The sequence below is a fragment of the Calonectris borealis genome, chromosome 2, assembly GCF_964195595.1.
Source record: "Calonectris borealis chromosome 2, bCalBor7.hap1.2, whole genome shotgun sequence".
NCBI lineage: Eukaryota > Metazoa > Chordata > Aves > Procellariiformes > Procellariidae > Calonectris > Calonectris borealis.
In genome coordinates, this window is record NC_134313.1 from 160,670,719 (window position 1) to 160,690,702 (window position 19,984).

Here is a 19,984-nt window from a genome sequence, read left to right on the forward strand (position 1 = left end):
ACTCAAAATAGAAAAACCTAGTGCCAGTCCAAATGTTCCACTGTTTTTCCCCACAGTTTTTCAATGAAAATACGGTTTTAGCATGATTTAAACATTTCATACATTCTTTTTTAATTTGCTGAGTTGTTGTACTTAAAAATAATCAAGGAATTCAAAACCAGTTTATTGGCTGTTTGTGCATTTCTTTAAACTGTCAAAGGACATATTGATTGGCGATTTAATTTAGTGAAAAAAATCAAATATTAATGAAATTTTTGATTTTTTAAAGTAAAAAAAGTATTTTATTTATACAAAATAATGTTTTAGTTTTCTCAGTGTTCTTTAGAGAATGGCATTTTTATTTTGACTTGCCAGTTTTTGGTAAGTAACCTGAAAAAAAAAAAGTTATTCTTGGAAGTCTAGTAAAAAACAGGGAAAGTGTCTTTACTAAATTTTCTTTGTCCAACTGAATACAAATAGTGCATACATAGTTAACATCGTTTGGATTTTATCATTCTCTCTCTAATCTCTTTCTCTTTCTTTTCAATAATCGAATAAACTGTTTCACAAAATTTGTATTAAAGTGATAGTGCCTCTTTAAAGCAAACTTACCAGTTTGAGGTTTGCAGTCTACCTACATATTACAGATTCTAATTATTGTTTTCCTGATTGGTAAAACACTAAGGGTTATGCCTGTGATTCCTGCATAACAAAAATTACAAAGCAATAATGACCCAGTGCTTTTTTCCATCTTCTACTCTCCCTAGAGCTACATCTATAATGATCCTATCAGGTACTACATGATGCAAAAACCCAAAGAAAGACCACCTCCTTTGGCCCATGCATCAACAACCCATCAGCAGCACACTGAAAATCTCCATGGGAGGACCTTCAGCCAGCCTCAGCCAGACAAGGTCTCGCCAGAGTCAGAAATGGGGTTTGACCAAAAAACTCTGATGGCTGCACTGCATACGTACATCACTCAGAACTTGTCAGCACAAAGCAATGATAAAAGCTCTCACAGCAGGACTAAAGGGTCTCACATTTATGCTGATAGATTCTACTCTTCGCAAGTCAGTCCTTTTGATGGAACTTTTGGCAAAGGAAAAGCAGAAGATCTTAAAATGAAGAAGCTGTTCCAGCCAAGACCTGCGTCTGGAGTGCTGGGGCCAACCCCTGAAATGCTGAATCATAAATCTGTTTCCCAGGATGATCCAAAGGACCCTCTGAGTGTAGTGGATGGTAAAGTTGATATTTACTTATTTTAACTTATCTGAAGTTTTCCTCGTGTTCACTGAACATTTTTGAGAAAAAAGAAAAAAAAAAAAAAGACATTCTGATATATCTCCTACTATTGGCATATTTATATCTACTATAATACTCACAATAATAATGTTCACCATTCTAACTACTCTTTCCCTGCAAACATCTACCCACATTCTTCAACCCACCTTCCATATGCATGCAGAAATATATGGCACTTAGTAAGACATAGCATTTATGTAACTTGTTATATTTTCAAAGCATTTTACAGACAACACATAATTATGGGTATATCTTCGCTGTCAAATCTGTTTTTATGTATGCATCCCACACTATATATAGGTAATATAGAAATGCTTCGTTTTGTTCCGTTTATCTGTATCCAACTAAAAATTCAAAGACCATGGGTAAAATTCAAAGTTAGATGCAGAAATTAACACTGAGATAAATTCTGGCACAGAACACAAAGAGGGGAGGAGTCTGTCAGCTATGTGGATAGGTGGACACAAAGTAATACAAGAAGGTGGGGTTACAGCTATGTTTGGCTGGACATTCTATAACAAACAACCCATTTGCTGGATTTTCATCTTTTTTTGCTAATGCTGCTTAACTATCACCAGATCCTGATTTCTTTTGTATGTGATAGTTTGACAAATATTTAAATGGAGTGTAACATCTCAAGGGATACTGTGATACATTTTAAGTGCTGCTTTGTAAGACAAGATGGGTCTTCACATCATGACTTGTGATCAGGTAGAGTTTAGAAAATAATTCTCGTTCACTTTGTTGTTTCTCTAAACTAACCTGACTATTGATCTTATTCCAGTGGTTCAGAATGCCTGAAAAATGAAAGAATTGATCTTCAGCCATTGCCAAGCAATTACATCTGTTACACTGTAGTCACCACTATCCCAATGGATTTTGGTGATACGTAAGAGGGTTCCTCTGAATCCCTTCTGTAGTTATTATCATACATAAAGTCTAACGTTCTTTGATTTAGTTTGTTGTTTTTTGTTATTTTTTTTTTAAAAAAACAGAACACACAGAATGTCAAAGTTGCAGCAGAGGAAAGATAATGCTTGCAATCTAAAAGATGCTCAGAAGTGAAAGCAATCTTGGTATGGTGCCCAGAGACAATAGGTTTCAAGGAACAAACTATAATGTAAAATCACATCCAGGTGGCACTGTAAGTCTCTTGCACAGGTTAGACAATTTTGTTGCTAGACTCAAAACACACTAGGTACATGCTGGTTTCATTATCCTCCAGCTGTTCCACTTCACCTTTCCTGGTAGGAGCCAACTGGGAAAAAAATGCTTAACACTTAGAGGGAATAACGTGTTTCACAATTCATTGCATTGTACTGCTTTGACTTCATATACATAATGTGCCCTGTAGGAACTTCTTCCATTGCATTAGCTTTTAAATGTTGCATAGACATAAAATTATGAATTGTTTGAGTAGGAAATAATATTGTTTCCTTTGTATTTTTGGGCCACTAAATAGTCTCGTAAGGAAGTGGTGAGGACTGACCCCGGCTATCAGGAACCAGGACAGTATCCACCCCTTATTTTATACCATCTACATCATATCTGGGTCTCACATTTTCCAATGCATTCCAATTAATCACCACCACTTTTCCTGTCTTTTGGTATATACACACAGATATCATTCCCTTAGTCTATGGGCCATCCCTCTAAAATGAGTTCATTTAGTCCATGACTTTGGGCTCCATCTGTCATAACAGTCTTTCAGGGCAGGAGAGATGGTGTGTGGTGTTGGATTGTTGCATGCTGAAGCCAGTTCTGGTTCCGTCACCACTGCACTTTGCTCGATTCCATCAAAGTTCATTCTTCATTCATCTGAGTGATTCTTACTGTAATACCATTGATATGGCATGTAGCAACTATAGTAATGATGACATATAGTACTACATAGTAATTAACATCATACAATTCAGTTCATTGGCTATTCTCATCTAAAACCAAATCCCCTTGAGGTACACATCAGACTTCTCCATCCTTCCGCATCACCCACCAAGTGCACCCAGGTCCTTGAGCAAAAGCAATCCCACTAATGAGTTTGTCTTTGCCCAAGGCAGGAGTAACCCAGGCTGTTTTCCCCAGCGTATTTTTTATGTGCACTACAGGGACTTTATCCCCTTCTACAGTATGTAAAATTTTTGACTGGGCAGGGCCAGCTCGATTGACAGATCTCCTAGTGTTGAGTAACCAGGTGGCTTTTGCTAGATGCATATCCCAATGTTTGAATGTCCCACCACCCATTGCTCCCAGTGTAGTCTTTAACAGTCCATCGTATTGTTCGATTTTCCCAGAGGCTGGTGTGTGATAGGGGATGTGATATACTCACTCAATGCCGTGATCTTTGGCCCAGGTGTCTACGAGACTGTTTCAGAAATGAGTCTTGTTGTCTGACTCAATTCTTTCTGGGGTGCCATGTCACCAGAAGACTTGCTTTTCAAGGCCCAGGATGGTGTTCTCGGTGGTGGCATGGGGCACGGGATATGTTTCCAGACATCGGGTGGTTGCTTCCACCATTGTAAGCACATGGCACTTGCTGTGTCGGGTTTGTGGGAGTGTGATACAATCAATCTGCCAGGCCTCCCCATATTTATATTTCAGCCATCGTCCTCCATACCAGAGAGGCTTTACTCACTTGGCTTGCTTGATTGCAGTGTATGTTTCACATTCATGAATAACCTGTGCAATAGTGTCCATGGTTAAGTCCACCCCTCGATCACTTGGGGGAAAGCAGGGAATTCTTCCTTTTCCTCCTCTTGTTCTTCTGATGGTCCTGCATTAGAGTAGTCTGCTTCCTTGCTGTCGCGACAGTGTGCTTCTTCCTCCTGAGCAGTGTTTGGTAGATACTAGCCAGGGCCCAGCACAGTGCAATAAGTTGTGCCTCTTTGGAATAACCACGGCATTTTTTTTTCAAGCATTCTATCACTTCATCAGGATCCTGTAGTTGTTCACGAGTGAAGTTCTAGACCATTGGGGGTGAGAAGTTCTCTAAGTACCTGCTTGTGTTCTCCCACATGCAGTGCCACCCATGACCATCCAGCCTCGGGGCAGATCTCCGAGTGATTTTTTTAAATAGTTGTTTAACCCTAAACAAGGCCATTCAGGAGACATAGCAATAAGGAGCATGCTGGCTTGAACATCCCAAGGATATTCAAAATCCTCGAGAGCTGGTGTAACTAGCCTGAAGGAGAAAGGGAAGGTGAAAGAATGGGGGAAAGCATCCCCCCCATCTTCCCCATAATTGGTTCTCTGAGGACAAAGCGTGAAGACTGACGTTGTTAATTTCCAAGAAATGGCACCCAAGGTACGGAGATGAAAGCAATACCAAATACAAATACCAAATTAGTCTTTTGACCGGTAATATTATCGTATCATAAGCCGATGTTACACAGTACAGCAAAATGATAATCCTGACCTGTCTCCCAGGAGTGATAAACAGCACTGCAGGGAATACGTACTGCAAGTGAGGATTTACATAATATAACCATGTGAACAAATAAAACAACATTGTGATCAGCGACTATTAAAGTAATATAATGAATGCTTATAACAAATATATTTTAACAGGCTCTGGTCAGATCTGTCATTATCTCGAACCCTTCGAGCCCCGTGTTGGGTGCCAAAAAGGACTGTCGTGGTTTAACCCCACCGGCAACCAAGCACCACACAGTCGCTTGCTCACCCTCTTCTCCCCAGTGGGATGGGGGAGAGAATCGGAAGGGCAAAAGTAAGAAAACTCATGTGTTGAGATAAGAACAGTTTAATAATTGAAATAAAATAAAATAATAATAACAATAACAATAATAATAATAAATTGTAATGAAAAGGAAAAAAACAAAAGAGAGAGAGGAAAAAACCCCAGGAAAATCAAGTGATGCAACCACTCACCACCCGCCGACCAATGCCCAGCCAGTCCCTGAGCAGCAATCACTTCTGCCCAGCCAAGTCCTCTCAGTTTATATACTGAGCATGACGCCATATGGTATGGAATACCCTGTTGGCCAGTTTGGGTCAGCTGTCCTGGCTGTGCCACCTCCCACCTTCTTGGGCACCTGACAGAGCACGGGAAGCTGAAAAGTCCTTGACTTAGTATAAGCACTGCTTAGCAACAACTAAAACGTCAGTGTGTTATCAACATTCTCATACTAAATCCAAAACACAGCACTATACCAGCTCCTAGGAAGAAAATTAACTCTACCCCAGCCGGAACCAGGACAGTTGTTTAAAGTGCTCTCCGTTGGTGATGATGATTTGGATTCAGATTTGCCAGGCTGACTGCTCCATCTCTTTCTGCTTTTAACCTTTCTCCAACCTCTCTGGTGCTTCAGGATTTTTGTACGCTTGTGGATTGTTTCTCCCTTGCACTCTCTAAACCACAGAACTGTTCAAAAACTGGAAAGCACGGGGTGCAGTCACATGAGCTCAGTTCTCTGCTGCATCTGATACAGGATCAGACAAAGGAACTTGACTGGGATAACAATCCAGAAGGTACTGAGCAGATTAGCACTGAGAATTGCTGCAAAACAGTGGCAGGTAAATTAGTTAAGAAGGCACCCTGAGGGAGAAATACAAGAGAAGGAAATGTGGAGCTATTTTTCTATCAGATTTGGAAACCAGGAGTAGCATGATGTGCGTGGGTACTGCCTTTGTAGTCACTGTGCAACAGCGGAATCGTTAATCTGTCTTCTGCACCAGCCGTATTTAGAATTTGGCTCAGTTTTAAGTGATTTGTTCTAGTCTACTCATTTTTGGTGTATTAAATATTACAGAATACATCTCTCCATTGCTTTGAAAAGGTCACAAAATTAGTAACTCAGATGTCTTTTTTCAAAAAATAACAAACTTCCATGTTTAGAGAGCAAAGATATTTTTGTATGTCCTCTGTCTTGCAAAGCTGTGGTCACCAATCTGTATGGTGCCCAGCTGCTGAGGATAGCTAATATGTGGTCAGTAGGGTGATGGGGTAGAAGAAGACAGACCACCCTGTGGGGCTGCTAGCAAAATGACTGCTGCCATACCATTCAGTTGTCAGGCAAGCTGGCTTTGGCAGTTTTGTCAACGGAGTATGGGGCATGATTTACATGCTGTACAATAAAAAGCTGTTTTCCCTTGCTAAACTGCTATTGTTACCTACTAGGGGAATTCTACTGGTGAAGCTGATATTAAAAATTACATCATCGAAAATATTTGTGCCTTAACTGTCATCACGGTTCCAAGGCAACTATGAAAGGCAACTTGCCTTCTTCAGTTCGGAAGCTGGAGCTGAGAGAAATCTGGCTTGCAGTATAAGCCCTGTGAAACATGGCTGAGCATTGCCAATTCTGTTTAGAAGGGGTCAGTGGGAGAGTATAAAGGCTGTGCACAGGTACATGCATGTTCGAGTACCTTGCTGCTTAAGTGATGCGTCATTGCAGTATCCATCCACTTTTTGATCTTTCTCCTACAATATGTTCTGATTTTAATAAATTCATAATAATTTCTTTAAATTACCCAAAGGTGTTTGTAAATAGATGCACTGATATTTATTTGTGTATCAGCCTTATCCAATAACATGCAAATGATATACAAACATGGACAAGTGCCATAATAAGAAGTGGAAATATCCGTATTTAGCATGGACATGTGTTAACATCATATCGGTAACCTCATGAAGTTAGCAAGACTCTTTATGTAGACCTCCATTTCACCAGGCTGTTATAGACATTTCAATGGCTGTTCCTGCTACCGTACTGAACACATGATGCTCCTCATACTTGCTATCTTTGGTTATTGCCTTTCATCCTTGACATTTTAAATCACACTTGTAGCTGTTCAGTAAAGGCAGCATATAATGGCTGTTTTACTCACATTGACACAAGTCTGTATTTAGGAGTTTGTTTGACGACCTGTGTCCAGGTGGCATCGACCAGGGCAGGAATAGCAGCATCAGAGGAGCAGGAGGCTCCTCTATAACGGGTTTATTTAATGAACCAGGAGGACCTGCAGTGAGCCTATTAGTATTGTCTAGAGTAGGGCCTGTGACCGCTCATTTTCTCGTGTGATTCCCCGCCCCATTCCCCCATTTCCATTTCGTTTGAGATTGAGACTGCTTTGTTATTGACTATGAACCTGTGGAAGTGGACTGGAGAGATAAGACTTGGCTAAGATAATAAATACAAAGAAAAGTCAGTTTGGAAAAAAATTAAATGGAATGGAAATAACAAGGCTATATTGAATGCCTGTTGTGGAGTAGCTCAGTAGTTGGTCTTGACAGCTGGCTGTGAAACAACTGAAATAAACAAAAATCTAGTAGTGCTACATTAATATAGCTCTTTTAATTATATATGTCCTGAAATACAATTCTTTTTTAAGATTTATCTTCAAATATTGATGTAACGACCAGTGACTAGCTTAAATAAAATTTAACACGCAAATGCAGATGCAAATTATTTTTCTGAGGCTCAAAACTTGCTTTCAGCTTGGAAACCTCAGGTTGCTGATTTTTAGAATCATAATTTTGAGCTACTTTTGACTTGAATCTGCTGCTGAATTCCTGTAATTTGAACTGGTTTTTTTTATCATAAATGAATGAACATTGTTTGTACAACTTTTACGCAGTGATGCAATCGCTTTTATGCTGTTCCATTTGCTGGAATTTGCTTGAAACACCTCCCTATGCATTTTGCTAAAAACTTCATAGTATTACTAACCACTCTTTTGGAGTATTTTAAGAATCTTGGTCCCGTATTCAGAAACTAGATAAACTTTCAGGACTCTAAGTAACATTAGCACTGAGTAAACTTGAGAATCTGAGAGTCTAAATTTTGAAAAAATAGTACTACTAGGCATGTAAGTGTATTTGAATTTTTTTCATAAATCCAGTTTCTTGGTAAGATGTTTCCTAATAGCTTGAAAATCCCAGTAACCGAATGACATTCTTCTTAACGTGTTATGGCTAGAAAGCAGGGGTTCTAAGTCAAGGGAAAAGAAATGTGACTTCTGTTCTGAAGTTGAACAAATTAAAAATGCTTCAAAAACATTGTAGGAAAGTGATGAGAGTGATCCTAAAGCAGTCAGTATCTTTTGATAGTTAGGAAACTCATCTGGATTGTGGGAAACTCTTGTTCAAGGCTTTAATCAGCTGGCTGTTTTGGGCATGTTCTCTCTTCTTTTGCCTAAAATTGAATGATCTTTGTATGACTTAGAAAACTTTCATTCTTGGCATAGATGTTTTTTCTAAGACCATTCCACATTTACAAGGGTTTTAGAAATACAGAGGTGGATTCTTGATCTGCACTAAAAATTATTATGAACATCTGTAAATATTATTCCACATGATTGCAAAAACCTTTAAAACCTCATTCATAGTTTGTTAGCTGCTGCACGTCATGGGTTATTCATATCAATGGATAAATGGCAAAAACTCTTGAAAAAGAGAGTCACTGAAGTCATCACAGTTTTCATTCTTTTGTAGATGCACTGATGTCAGGTAAGCAAACAGTGTTCCAAGAACACTTTTTCCTACTGTGATGTGTCTTGCAATGTGTCTTTATACATTTAGTTGAAAAGTTTTAGTTTTGATTTGGAACTGACATATATTCTGTCTTTTCTTTGCTGACTTTATTAGCTCTGCTTCAATAATTTAGGTTTTTCTGTCAGGTTATAGTCCAACAGTTCTATAAAACATAAGAACAGAAATGATGCCTAAGCAGACACAAAGCTTCTGCGTTAATCTGACAGTTCTGGTATTTCCTTCAGCTCAATTTCCTGCATTGCTGCTATGTGTAACATCTTCTCCTAACGGCTATCTTCCAGGTAGCTGTTGCGCTTCTTGAAAAAGTTTCTTGAATTCAGTTTGATCAAGTCTAGTGAAAACTTTTATTGCAGTTTGGATCAATTTGCTCTTGTAGATTACCTTCCTAAACAAAAGCATCATGTTTTTACTATATTATTAAATTCATAACAGGAGATGGATACAATACAATGAAATGTGGAAAGGAAAGTATTCAACATTTTCTGTGAAGTGTAATTCAGCTTCCACAAAACTTCAGTCCTAATTTTGCTGCCTCCAAATATCTTGTCCTAGAGAGTTTGGGATAGGTCGTGAGATTAAGTCTTTGACTCTCGTTACTGAATGCTTGCTTTCCTGTATAAAGCACTCTGCTATTTCAGTACGGTGCCATAATCTTTGTTGGCTGCCACAGTGTGAAGCAGCATCATAGATTTAACCTATCTTTTTTATTGATAGTCACACTTAAGTGTGTTTAAAACTATGCTTTTGTAAGTAAATTTCAAAAGTTCACGGCATACAACCTCAGCTGAATTTTGTAATGAAATCAGTAGAATTTTATAATATCAGCATATTGGAAAAAATGTATCCTTTTAACCTGGAAAATAAAGTACATCAAAGAACCATCTTCCCCATGTGTCAAAACCCTCTTTGACTCACAGTAAACATACTATTTAAACTGCTTAAGTTATCTTGGTTTATATTGACTAATTAGTTGAGGGAGAACGGCATTAGTTTAGTTGGTGAATTATGGGGCAGGTCGGAGGAAATGAATCTCTGCCTTGAGATGGCATTGAGAAGCTGATGGTCAGCTGCAGGCTCTAACCTCTTCAGCTAACACTGTGGGGTCCAAAAAATGACAGAAGTGTCCAAGATCTTAGCCTCTTTTCCCAATGACAAATAATCCTTGATTCTTGTCTCCCTCCAAAATCACAGATGTTCTGCTGCCTCTTCCCTGGAGAAGAAGAGTCTCTTACTACTTATTCTTCTTTCCTAGTCTCTAACTACTACTTCCTCCCTTGCTGTGAGAAACAAAATCTTCTCTTTAGCCCTTTTTCTACTAGTGTTTTCCCCTTTGCACACCTACTTTTTAATTGACCTTTATGTAAGCCTGAAAGCTGACAGCATGGTCCCAAAGTCTTGTTTACAGGTGATGATGAACATGTCCAACCAGAGGGCTTAACAGGGAGAATGTTGCTATAAGAAAAAAGGTTCAATGTTGCCTTCAAACTGCTTATATATAATTTAATACATTCAACAGAGATTTAAAAGCAGTCCATATCTTCCTTTTCTTACACAATACTACCTATGTGAAAGAGTTTTCTTGCTTGCATGCATATGCACATGTATGCTAAATTCTTGATCAGCATGAATAAGCAGAACAGAGGCATGACTGAAAATGGTTTTGGTATGCTAGAGTAAGCCCTACATTTAGTGTCTCATACTCCAAGGGACATTAGGCTGAGTTTTGCAGAGTTATACGGAATGGTACTGAAGGATATACGCAGTCAGAAAAGTACCTTCCCTGAAGAGCTGTTATGCTACATCTTCTAACTCACCTTTAATATTATTGTCCCTGAATTTCCTCATCTTCAAAACTTTTTTCACATCAAGGTTGCTTTTGGTTTTGGTTTGGTTTGGTTTTTCCCTAAATATAAGTCCATTTGCTTTTCCTGGCCTGGAATATCATCTTAAAATTTCTTTCCTCAATATGACGGATCAGACATTCATAGCTGACAAACCAAAACAGTAAAGTTCGCTTTTGACAAAATATATATTTTCCAAGAGAAATCAATACAATTTAGAAGGTTTGTCATATGTCCCTATCCACTTCTAATTGAAGAGGAGCTTTTTGATTGAAAGACAAAATATCTGACTCTTTTTTTTCCAGAACTATATATAGCTATTTACTTTGCAAAAAAGCAAATCACATAAGAAATCTGATCTCTAATAAACAGTAGTGGTGTTTGTGCTATCTTAGTGTAATTTTAAAAAGTTAAGCTACCTTAACTCTTGTCTTCAGTATTTTGAGTTGGTTTAGACTAGGAAACAATGCTCTTCTCATAAAGAAAAAGTGACTATTTTATAACCCTCTCTCTAGGACAACTTGCTGGGTTATAGTGGCATACATCCCATACATCTCCCAGTGCCTGGCACAGATTCACCTTGTCATAAACTCTAATATCCATACACTGTGTTTTCCGTAAAGATGGCAGCATGTGTATGCACTCTTTTGGAAAACAGATGCTCTCCATGAAGGAAAAGCTATCTTTTAGGAAACATGAAAGATACTTACTGATACAAGCATATGTGCTTCATGTATGCAACTAAATCTTGTGCTTATGCTGTTTTGTGATCCAGAGACGCTTATTAAAGATGTGTTGAAGGACCTAGAGAAACACCAGGTGAATGTGGAGAATCTCAGCTCAACGGAACTGGATGAGATTGCTGATACTATCGCCAATGCAATTCAAACAGTTGGCATTCAGGAAGAAATGGAGGAGGGTGCTGGAAAAACTAGAGAAGACAAAACACAAGTACAAATGAAAAAGGGAGGTACTCAAGGAAGGACAGAGATTCAGACTGGATTAATGGAAAACAGCATTAACATACAAGGTATTAATTCTAAGAGTTAAGTACAGCAAAAGATAGCTACCCTTATTTTCCTTTATTGTTTTACAATAGTACTAGACTTTTTAAAATCAGTTTTAAAGAAGACAGGAAGGAAAAATTCTTTTTTTTTTTCCTGAAGGCTGCACAATTTTAGCTTTGTTGTTTTCTTTTTACAGCAGATACTTTATTTATTGAAAATGTATCTTTTTGTGAACCCTTGGTCTTCAAGTTTCACAAACAAGATCAACCTACACATCTGATTATATTGAAATATAAATTGCTTTATGCTGTGTGGTCTAATTTCCCTTTCTTGAAAATGAGATGTTTAAGCAAAACGATAATGAAAAATTATTATATTCCAAGAAGGTATTTTGAAATATGTGGGGAAAAAAATTGTGGTTTACAGATAATTTTTCTTTAATGTACTACAATTACTTGCAGAAGAAAGTCTTAGACAAGTACAGGTAGAAAACTACTTGTTCCCTTTCCTGCTTAGGGAAATAAAAGAGTTATTATTATTATTTTCTTTTGTCTGGACACATATTTTCCTGGTGATGCAGATTCAGGAGCTACAGTAAGTGCCATTAATGAGTTGATGCCACAGTGGGACATAAGTTACCACTTACCATTCTCTATTTTAGGAATCTTATGATATCTAGGACACCAAAAACTTATGCTATAAGGGATAAACAGTGATTTTAACCTACTGTCTTTTGTCATGGTGATATGTTGAAATCCTCACTAGTTAGGAATAGTCTGGTTATTTTAATTGCCAATTCTTTTTGTAGATTAAAATGAGCAGACTTGAGGGTTTGTCCTAAATCATGCTGAGAGAGATGAATAAGGCTCAGTTCATAAACCAAAAAAGCCAGCATTAGTTGACTGAGGTTAATGATGTGACTGCATATCATCACCGTGGTTAAACTGTAACATGGTTTTGGTAGACAACATCTATTGAAATAAGTTGTCTTCTTCCACCGAAATATGTATGAGGGATGTATATGTTTCCTTTTTCTTTAAGGTAAATCTCCATTCAGCTAGCTAGAGCCATTTTATTGTTTTTTTCCTTAGATATTGATAAACTGATATGAAGATTGGACACTTAATTAGCAAAATAACACTATTACATTGGCTCTTGAAGTACTCTGTCTATTGATCTTGCATTAATTTGCTATTGAAGTGGGGTTAGAATAACAATACTGAATAGCGCTCTTTACTCTGTCCTTTCAGCTTTGATGTCTTAATGTTTAAACTGCCTGAAAAGGCCACCACTACAAAGCAGCGTATAAGCGGTGTTTGTTTCATATATGATGTTTTCCCTTCATAACTATGTATTTGTGCTTTTCATATCCTACAGACAATGGAGTACACGAAGCCAGTGTGAGAACTGATAAAGAGGTAGAGTATCAGTATTTTAACAAAACAAGTATTCCATCTCAGAATATCAGGTTTATATGCAGCGAAGGTCAAAAACACACTTCTGAAACATAAGACTTGTTTTGTGTCTTGTGTGGATATAATTCAATATCACAGCATAGGCATATTGTTGTTGATGCATTGAAATGTTAAATGAACATTTATTTAAACCTTAACCAAAATGAGTTTTGCAGTTCAAAAAACCAAAATCAAGTCCTGTTTTGCCTTTCTTTTATTTGTAAATAGACAGAATTCATAACAGATCCCAAAGTTCAGACAAATTCAGGCTTTTCCTCAGGTTAGTAAATTTTGAGTATTGAGGTGTTCTTGAAAACACCCTTCTTTCACCTGTCCTTTAGCTCTTAGTTTTGTGGAATGTAAGCAACCTTGCTCAGATAATCTCTGTGATTTTCAGAAGCAGATGAGTAAACATATTCACTCTGAAGGCATGTGTTTGTGGGAGGGTTCAAAATTGCCTCTCCTTTCATGGGATCTGACATTCTTCATTTTTTTACTTTGCCATTAAATTTTCCAAATCGTTGAACGTCAGAGGTATTTCAAAAGCTCTAGGCATTACACCTCATACCCTAGGTGGTAACATCAAATTTGGGATTTTAATCCAGATTACTTTTACAATATTGCTCGTGAGCTTTGAATCATATCTTATAGACTTATGTCCAATATTCAGCCATTTTTGAGGTATATTCATCTTTCTTTTTCTGGGTTGCATGGAGCAGAAAAATGTCAAGGAAATATTTTTAAAAACTGCCATGAAATTTCTCCTACTGTATAGTCTATCAAAAGATAATACTGCAAGACTCATAAATGGGCAAACCCTCTTCTGTTCACAGTAAAATCTCTTTAGTAGCTGCCCTTCTACCAAGCAAGGAAAACACACAAGTGGACAATGTGGCAGAAGCTTTAACCACCCACATGAAATTCTTCAAGGAATGAAGTGCTGCATTCACAATAGACTTACAGAGGATCCCATGTATAGATTTCTTAGTGACAGTTTGAATAGGGGATGTGATAGAAAAGAATATATTGTGACACAGAGCACAAAGACGGCCCATTAGCCATCATTTCCTCCCAAATGCTTGGCTAACGAATTTTTCCAGGCATGTGTTTTGACTTTTGCTCATTTGCTTGTTGTTTCAATTTATTAGACAGATCTACTTCTGTGATCATATGTTTAGCTTAGTGGATCACTCACCAACAGTTTGTCACAATTTCTAGCAATGAATAAGTGAAATATAATTCATCACATAATATCTGTTCCCCTTCCTGGGTTATTAGTTGTGAGACCCAAGAAGTATGCATCTTTCCAGTCCTAACACTTAGGCATATTGATGGATATTTCTATTATTTCTCCTTTTCAATAACTTATTTGATAACCAAGTTTTATTCTCATCAATACTTAAACACATAGACACATGAAAATGAACACTATGAAAATACCATCAGCATTTACTTCTAGCTGTTCAAGACAGAGAAAAGGCTATCTAGATTCTGTGATATTTGATGAAGAAAGTAACTGTTAAGGGCGAAGAATTTCTTTGCCCTTATTAAAACTATTGAAAAATATAGTGGCATAATTTAATGCTCTTTTATTATTACTGAATAAACATTATGTTCTTACATAGTCTGGGAGCATATAGGAATTAAGAAAATGACCATGTGACATTTGTATGAACAGACTCTACCATATCAAAAAGAGTTTGAAAGATTATATGCAGGTTTGGTTTAGTATAACATTCCTGTGTTTAGTTTTAAAAATAATAATATTCTTTTAATACAGAACACTGCAAAACTAGTTAACTTTTTGGATGAGAATGCATTACCTGAAAATATGCCTAAAGACCTCATACCTGAAGAATATACTAAGGCAGAAACCAAGAAATCTGAAGACACTGACTCTTCTTCCTCAGAAGAAATAAATGCTGGTGTGGAAAATGTAAAAAGTGAGACTTTCTCAAGGGAACTGACAGCTGCAAAGAACAGTGACTCTGACTCCAAAGACCTGAGCGAAACCCGCTACTGGATTAAGAACGCTTTAATGCAGGGCGGAAACTCCTATGAGGAGCCTCAGAAAAATATGGGACAAGGCTTACAACTAGAAGTGAAGTCTTCCAAGGAGAAAGAATATGGCTATATTGTGACAGTGAAAGAGTAAGTACAGCAGCCAATTTGAATGGCATTTTTAACTCGAGAAAAGATAAAGTCATTGCACCTAATGAAATATAAATGTACAAGAGGAAAATGCCACAGGTCTGATTTTTAATACATCTGAAACTGTTTGGAACCTGTTCGGTACTTTGATGAAAATACAAGAAAACTGTTTCATTTTCTTACAGTTGCCTTTCCTCCAATGCGGAAGATACTTAGTTTGTAGGTCTTTTGCTTAGACCTCTCTCTATCGTCTCATGTTCCAGTGACCTTCCAATATGTCAGTAAGTGTGCTTATGGTTAGGATGTGGGCTTTAAATATTTGACTTGAAAGTAGCCTAAATATCAATGCTTGAGTCATTCTTTCAAAAACTGACACACAATAATAAAGCACAGTGTTTTCTCAGTGGTTTCATTTTGATCTGAAAATAACACATATAGGAATCCAAACATCACATATGCAGCTAGTTTAGAAAGAAAGACCTAATGATTTCAGGTCATGTCACTAATGAATTTGACATTTAATACTATACTTTCAAAAGACAGCTTTTTTCCCCTGGTGATACACAGTTTATTATAGGAACATTTGGGAATTTAGAACCATGTGGGCACTTTTACATCCCTTCCCCCGCTGTGAGAACAATCTTATATTTGGTTAGGGATCCCAACTCATCTTCTGTGAGAATTAGGAATTTCTAGGATGGGCTTACAAACCTCTGCATAGCATTATAGAGAAACTGAGACTGAAAATTCTGTACCATGGATTGACTCTTTTGACTGTCTCAAACTTATTAATGGGATCGAAGGCAATAGGATTGTGGAGGATTCTTGTTTTTACCACACTGTATTGCTTTGAAATGCATGTGGCTGGGTATCAGAGGACAGCTGCTTGTTCGTCTTCTCCCAGGGGCCACACTTGAGAAAGATGGGATCACGAAGGAAGGATGCCATTTGGGGGGAAGAGATTTTATATGGTGCATGGAGGGACAGGCAGAAGAGAGGAGAGTGAAAGCTGAGGCTTGGCAGCCTGCAAACATCAGAGACAGACAGAGACAGGGACTTCTCAAAAAGTAGGGAACAAACACCCGTTCCTCAGAGATAACGGAAGGAATATATTTCACAAGGACTTAGAGGTTACCCTGCAGAAAATAAAAGTTATTTAGTTACTGGAATGAGAGATGCTGAAGGAAAGGGCTCACATTGTGAGGACGTAGTGGGTATGAGAGTTAACAGATCCTTGCATTGCTATCTTGTCTCATTCTGAGTTTTATTTTTACCATTTTAATGTTAAATTTTATTCACTTTCTAAAGAAATCCAGCTCTAGAGTTCAGAAAAGACCTTTTGGGAGTTTTGGAGTACTTGCTTTAAGGAAAGTCCCAAATTATTTGAGGTCCTCATGCTTCTGTTAACATGTCTGTGTGACAATAACCACTGTTAATCATTATTTAATGACCAAGTGCTTTGGATTTAATTAACCAGTTTTAAACTGCTTTTGCAGTTACACTTTTCAGCTGTTTTCGTTGACTAGTTCCTGTAGCAGGCTCACTATTCTCAAGAACCTGCTCCAGGAGAAAGCCAGGTGTTAGAGAGTATTCTTCCAGTTTTTTGTCTAGGTGATACCTTAGTCCTTCAGGTAGGTTACATTTCTGTTTGCTTTTTGTCAAGGGGGCACTCAGGAGTCTCCTTCTTTGTTTTTGAAACCAGTCTACCAGAAATTGATGGTATGCTCTAGCTTAACCACACCTCTTGGTTCCTGCCTATGAATAATATGTGAAGCAGTAGAAGCCAGTTTTTCCCCCGCTCAGTGCTACTTCCCCCAGGCCTTTTAACTCACATCAGTCTGGTAGGCGGCTTTATATCCAACAGTACCTTAATGACACCATCTCCCTTGACCATCCAGACTTATTTGGCTCATAAATTCTCTAAAAGCTTAGAGCTTTCCCAGCTCTATGTAATGGGAGATGTTCTGACTTCCAGTCTTCACAGCATGTAGATTCTTCACTGTGTCATCTTACCTGGTTTTCTTCCTAGCTACTCCCCCGCTGATGGGTTTTCCCCGAATTGTGTCTATTATTATTCAATGAAACTTCCTGAAGAGGGTCGTTTGTCCAAAAGTTCTTGGTCCTAGAGGACTCCATATATACAAATATAATTTAGCATAGATTTGTTCAGCTTCTTTACCATTTTCAATATCAGAAAGACAAAAAGGACTTTTCTGAAATACTAGATTATTACAATTTTAGTAACTTTTGGGCAAGATGCTTTTAGATAATCATTGGGATGTTGTTAAAAATGCTCAGAAATTATGAGAAAAAATTTGCAATGAGTTAGATGAAACTAATTCAAATGGTTGAATACAAAAATATAAGTTTATCAAATCAATTTTAGTTTTTAATGGTAACCAGCTCATTACACAAAGCACATACTATCTGTATTCAGAAAACTTAATTGATAACTTCTCATTATATTCTTACCACTTTGAGTACAACTAGATGTCATCTTCTCCAAAGTCACCGTAGAGAAAAAGAGAATAAGCTTTCATGCTTTTTTTCCAGTTCCTAATCTAGAATTATTTAATTGTTAAAGAGAATTAGCTGATTGAGTTGAACTAAAGAAAAATTCCTTTTGTACCAGGATTATGTTACATTCTATCTGCAACTTGGTTCAGGATTCTTAGCCAGTGACTTATAACTCTTCAGTGATTTGACCCTCCTCAGCATTTCAACTCCTCAACATACTGGTTTAATTTTTGTTGTTGTTAAACTTGTTTGTTTTGAATAGTTCTATCTGAAATGTAAGAGTAAAATGAAAACCCCACATTTTGCAAAACAAAATTTATATATTCTGGAATTTTATAAGAATAACAAAACCTGTTCAGGAAATTCCACATGCTAAAAATGGACTTGTCCACTGGGCAGAAACAGTGAAATACTTTCTACAGCAGTTGAGGGATCTGTTACGTACTGGTATTTTCCACAACCATTTCTTTAGTACATAAAGTGGCCTTAGAGAGCAATTCGATCACTGTAGCCAAGAGTTTCAGTAAGGACTTGTTTTCATGAATGTTGCTGCAATTGTATTTTTTCTTGGGGGACAGAGGATAGAGAAAGGGATGTTTGTTAACTATCACTGCACAGAAGAGAAATTTTAATGTCCATTTAAGGAACATTTCTTTAGTAAGCTTCCTGTATCATTAAGTTTTTGTACCAAAAACCTTACTGGCTGTTTGCAGTAAACAAATAGTATGAGCAAATGGCTTAGGTGTATACTACACATTTATATATAACTGTACACACATGTTATATTTATACAGTGAAGTAAAGGGGCTGGAACCATTCCTAGTCAGATCTTTAATCTACGTCAGTCTAAAATCACTCCTGTTTGAGGGGTGATTGTATTCTGTAAGTACTCAGGAAATTGATTTCACAGCTGATCTTTGATATTTTGTGTTTAGATCTTTATGCTTTTTTTAAAGTTCTCTTTCTTAAATAGAGAGGAAGCTGGAGCTAAAGGTAGGCATGAAATATATCTTTCTAACAGCCTATTAGACAAATTCATATGTGAAGTATCTTTCTTGCAACAATTAACACATTTAAGATTATAAACCTAAAATTATGATTTAGGTGGGGTTTTTTAATCCACTCTTAACTTGTGCACACAAAATGAAATGCCAAGATATAACATTAGAGGTACTTATTTATTTTCCAATACTACTATCTTTGTATGTTTTTTTCTTCTTCTTCCATAAAGCGATAGGTCATAGTTTCAATCCATCAATTTTTATTGGCCACGCTTTTTTGGAGCAGCGAAGCTTCATTTGTTCAGCTGAAACGGTGGTCTTTTGGTGAGAAAGGGAAGTTGTCCAATATATTTGTACACTGGGGATAATAGCTTGAGTTCTTTTCACCCCCTGATCTGAAAATGGAACTGAAAAGATTATACTCGGTGGTATAGTTGACAGATGTCAGGGGTGATGCATTCACTATTAGATCCTCAGGCTTCCATGGCTTTGCAAGTGTGACCCAAGGAGATATTAAGACTGCTTCAGTGAACTCCTAAGATGCCAGCTTTTAATTGTGCCACAAAGCAAAGATAAACATTTCCATGTAATACTTGAAGAAAAGATTTGTGATAGTTTAAAGACTTTTCAAAACGGCAGTCTGATTGTCAATGGCAAGAACAATAGGTCACTCCTGCTGTGTTTGTCGAGTGACCTTTCAGATGGTTGGAGCAGTGCAATCCATACCAATCCATAATATCCATCAGTGCTAAGCTTCAGAATGAATTGACAGTTTCAGTGTAGAAAATTGTCCAGCAAATCCTCCACTGTGCTGCTTCAGCACTTTATTATGCTGAGAAACCAATCAAATTGGGTGATTTACTTTGTTTACTCTTTTCTCCTTCAAAACATTGGTATTGTACCACTGTAGGATTTGTGTGAATGAGGTTTGTTTCTTTCTCAGTGTAACTGCCTTGACCTGTTTCTACTAATTTTAGCTCTGAAATTCTAAAGTAATCTTATAAAACAAAGTTATCTACAGGAGGTTCTTTTCATTCGTATGCTATTTTGGCGGTAGTTATAAAATACCTCTCCATTATAGCAGGGATACGTCAATGTGAGCTCTCAAATCAGAGGATTCTTTGCCTTTGGACCAAAGAACTCTTCCTATTTTCTGAACTTCTAGTTCTTCAAGTATGGAAAACTTTTTTTTAGTTGGAAATAATGCCAAGACTTCCAT

The 19,984-nt window shown here is 37.3% G+C and overlaps 1 protein-coding gene across 1 annotated transcript in view; it reads left to right on the top strand.

Moving 5' to 3' along the window:
- The window catches only part of PTPRN2 (protein tyrosine phosphatase receptor type N2), a 674,564-nt gene that overhangs the window by 249,884 nt on the left and 404,696 nt on the right, over positions 1–19,984 (top strand). Inside the window, exons 6-9 of the mRNA XM_075144119.1 lie at positions 747–1,221; positions 11,411–11,665; positions 13,020–13,060; positions 14,877–15,247. Coding sequence (XP_075000220.1) covers positions 747–1,221; positions 11,411–11,665; positions 13,020–13,060; positions 14,877–15,247 — 1,142 coding nt within the window. The remainder of the gene's footprint in view (positions 1–746; positions 1,222–11,410; positions 11,666–13,019; positions 13,061–14,876; positions 15,248–19,984) is intronic.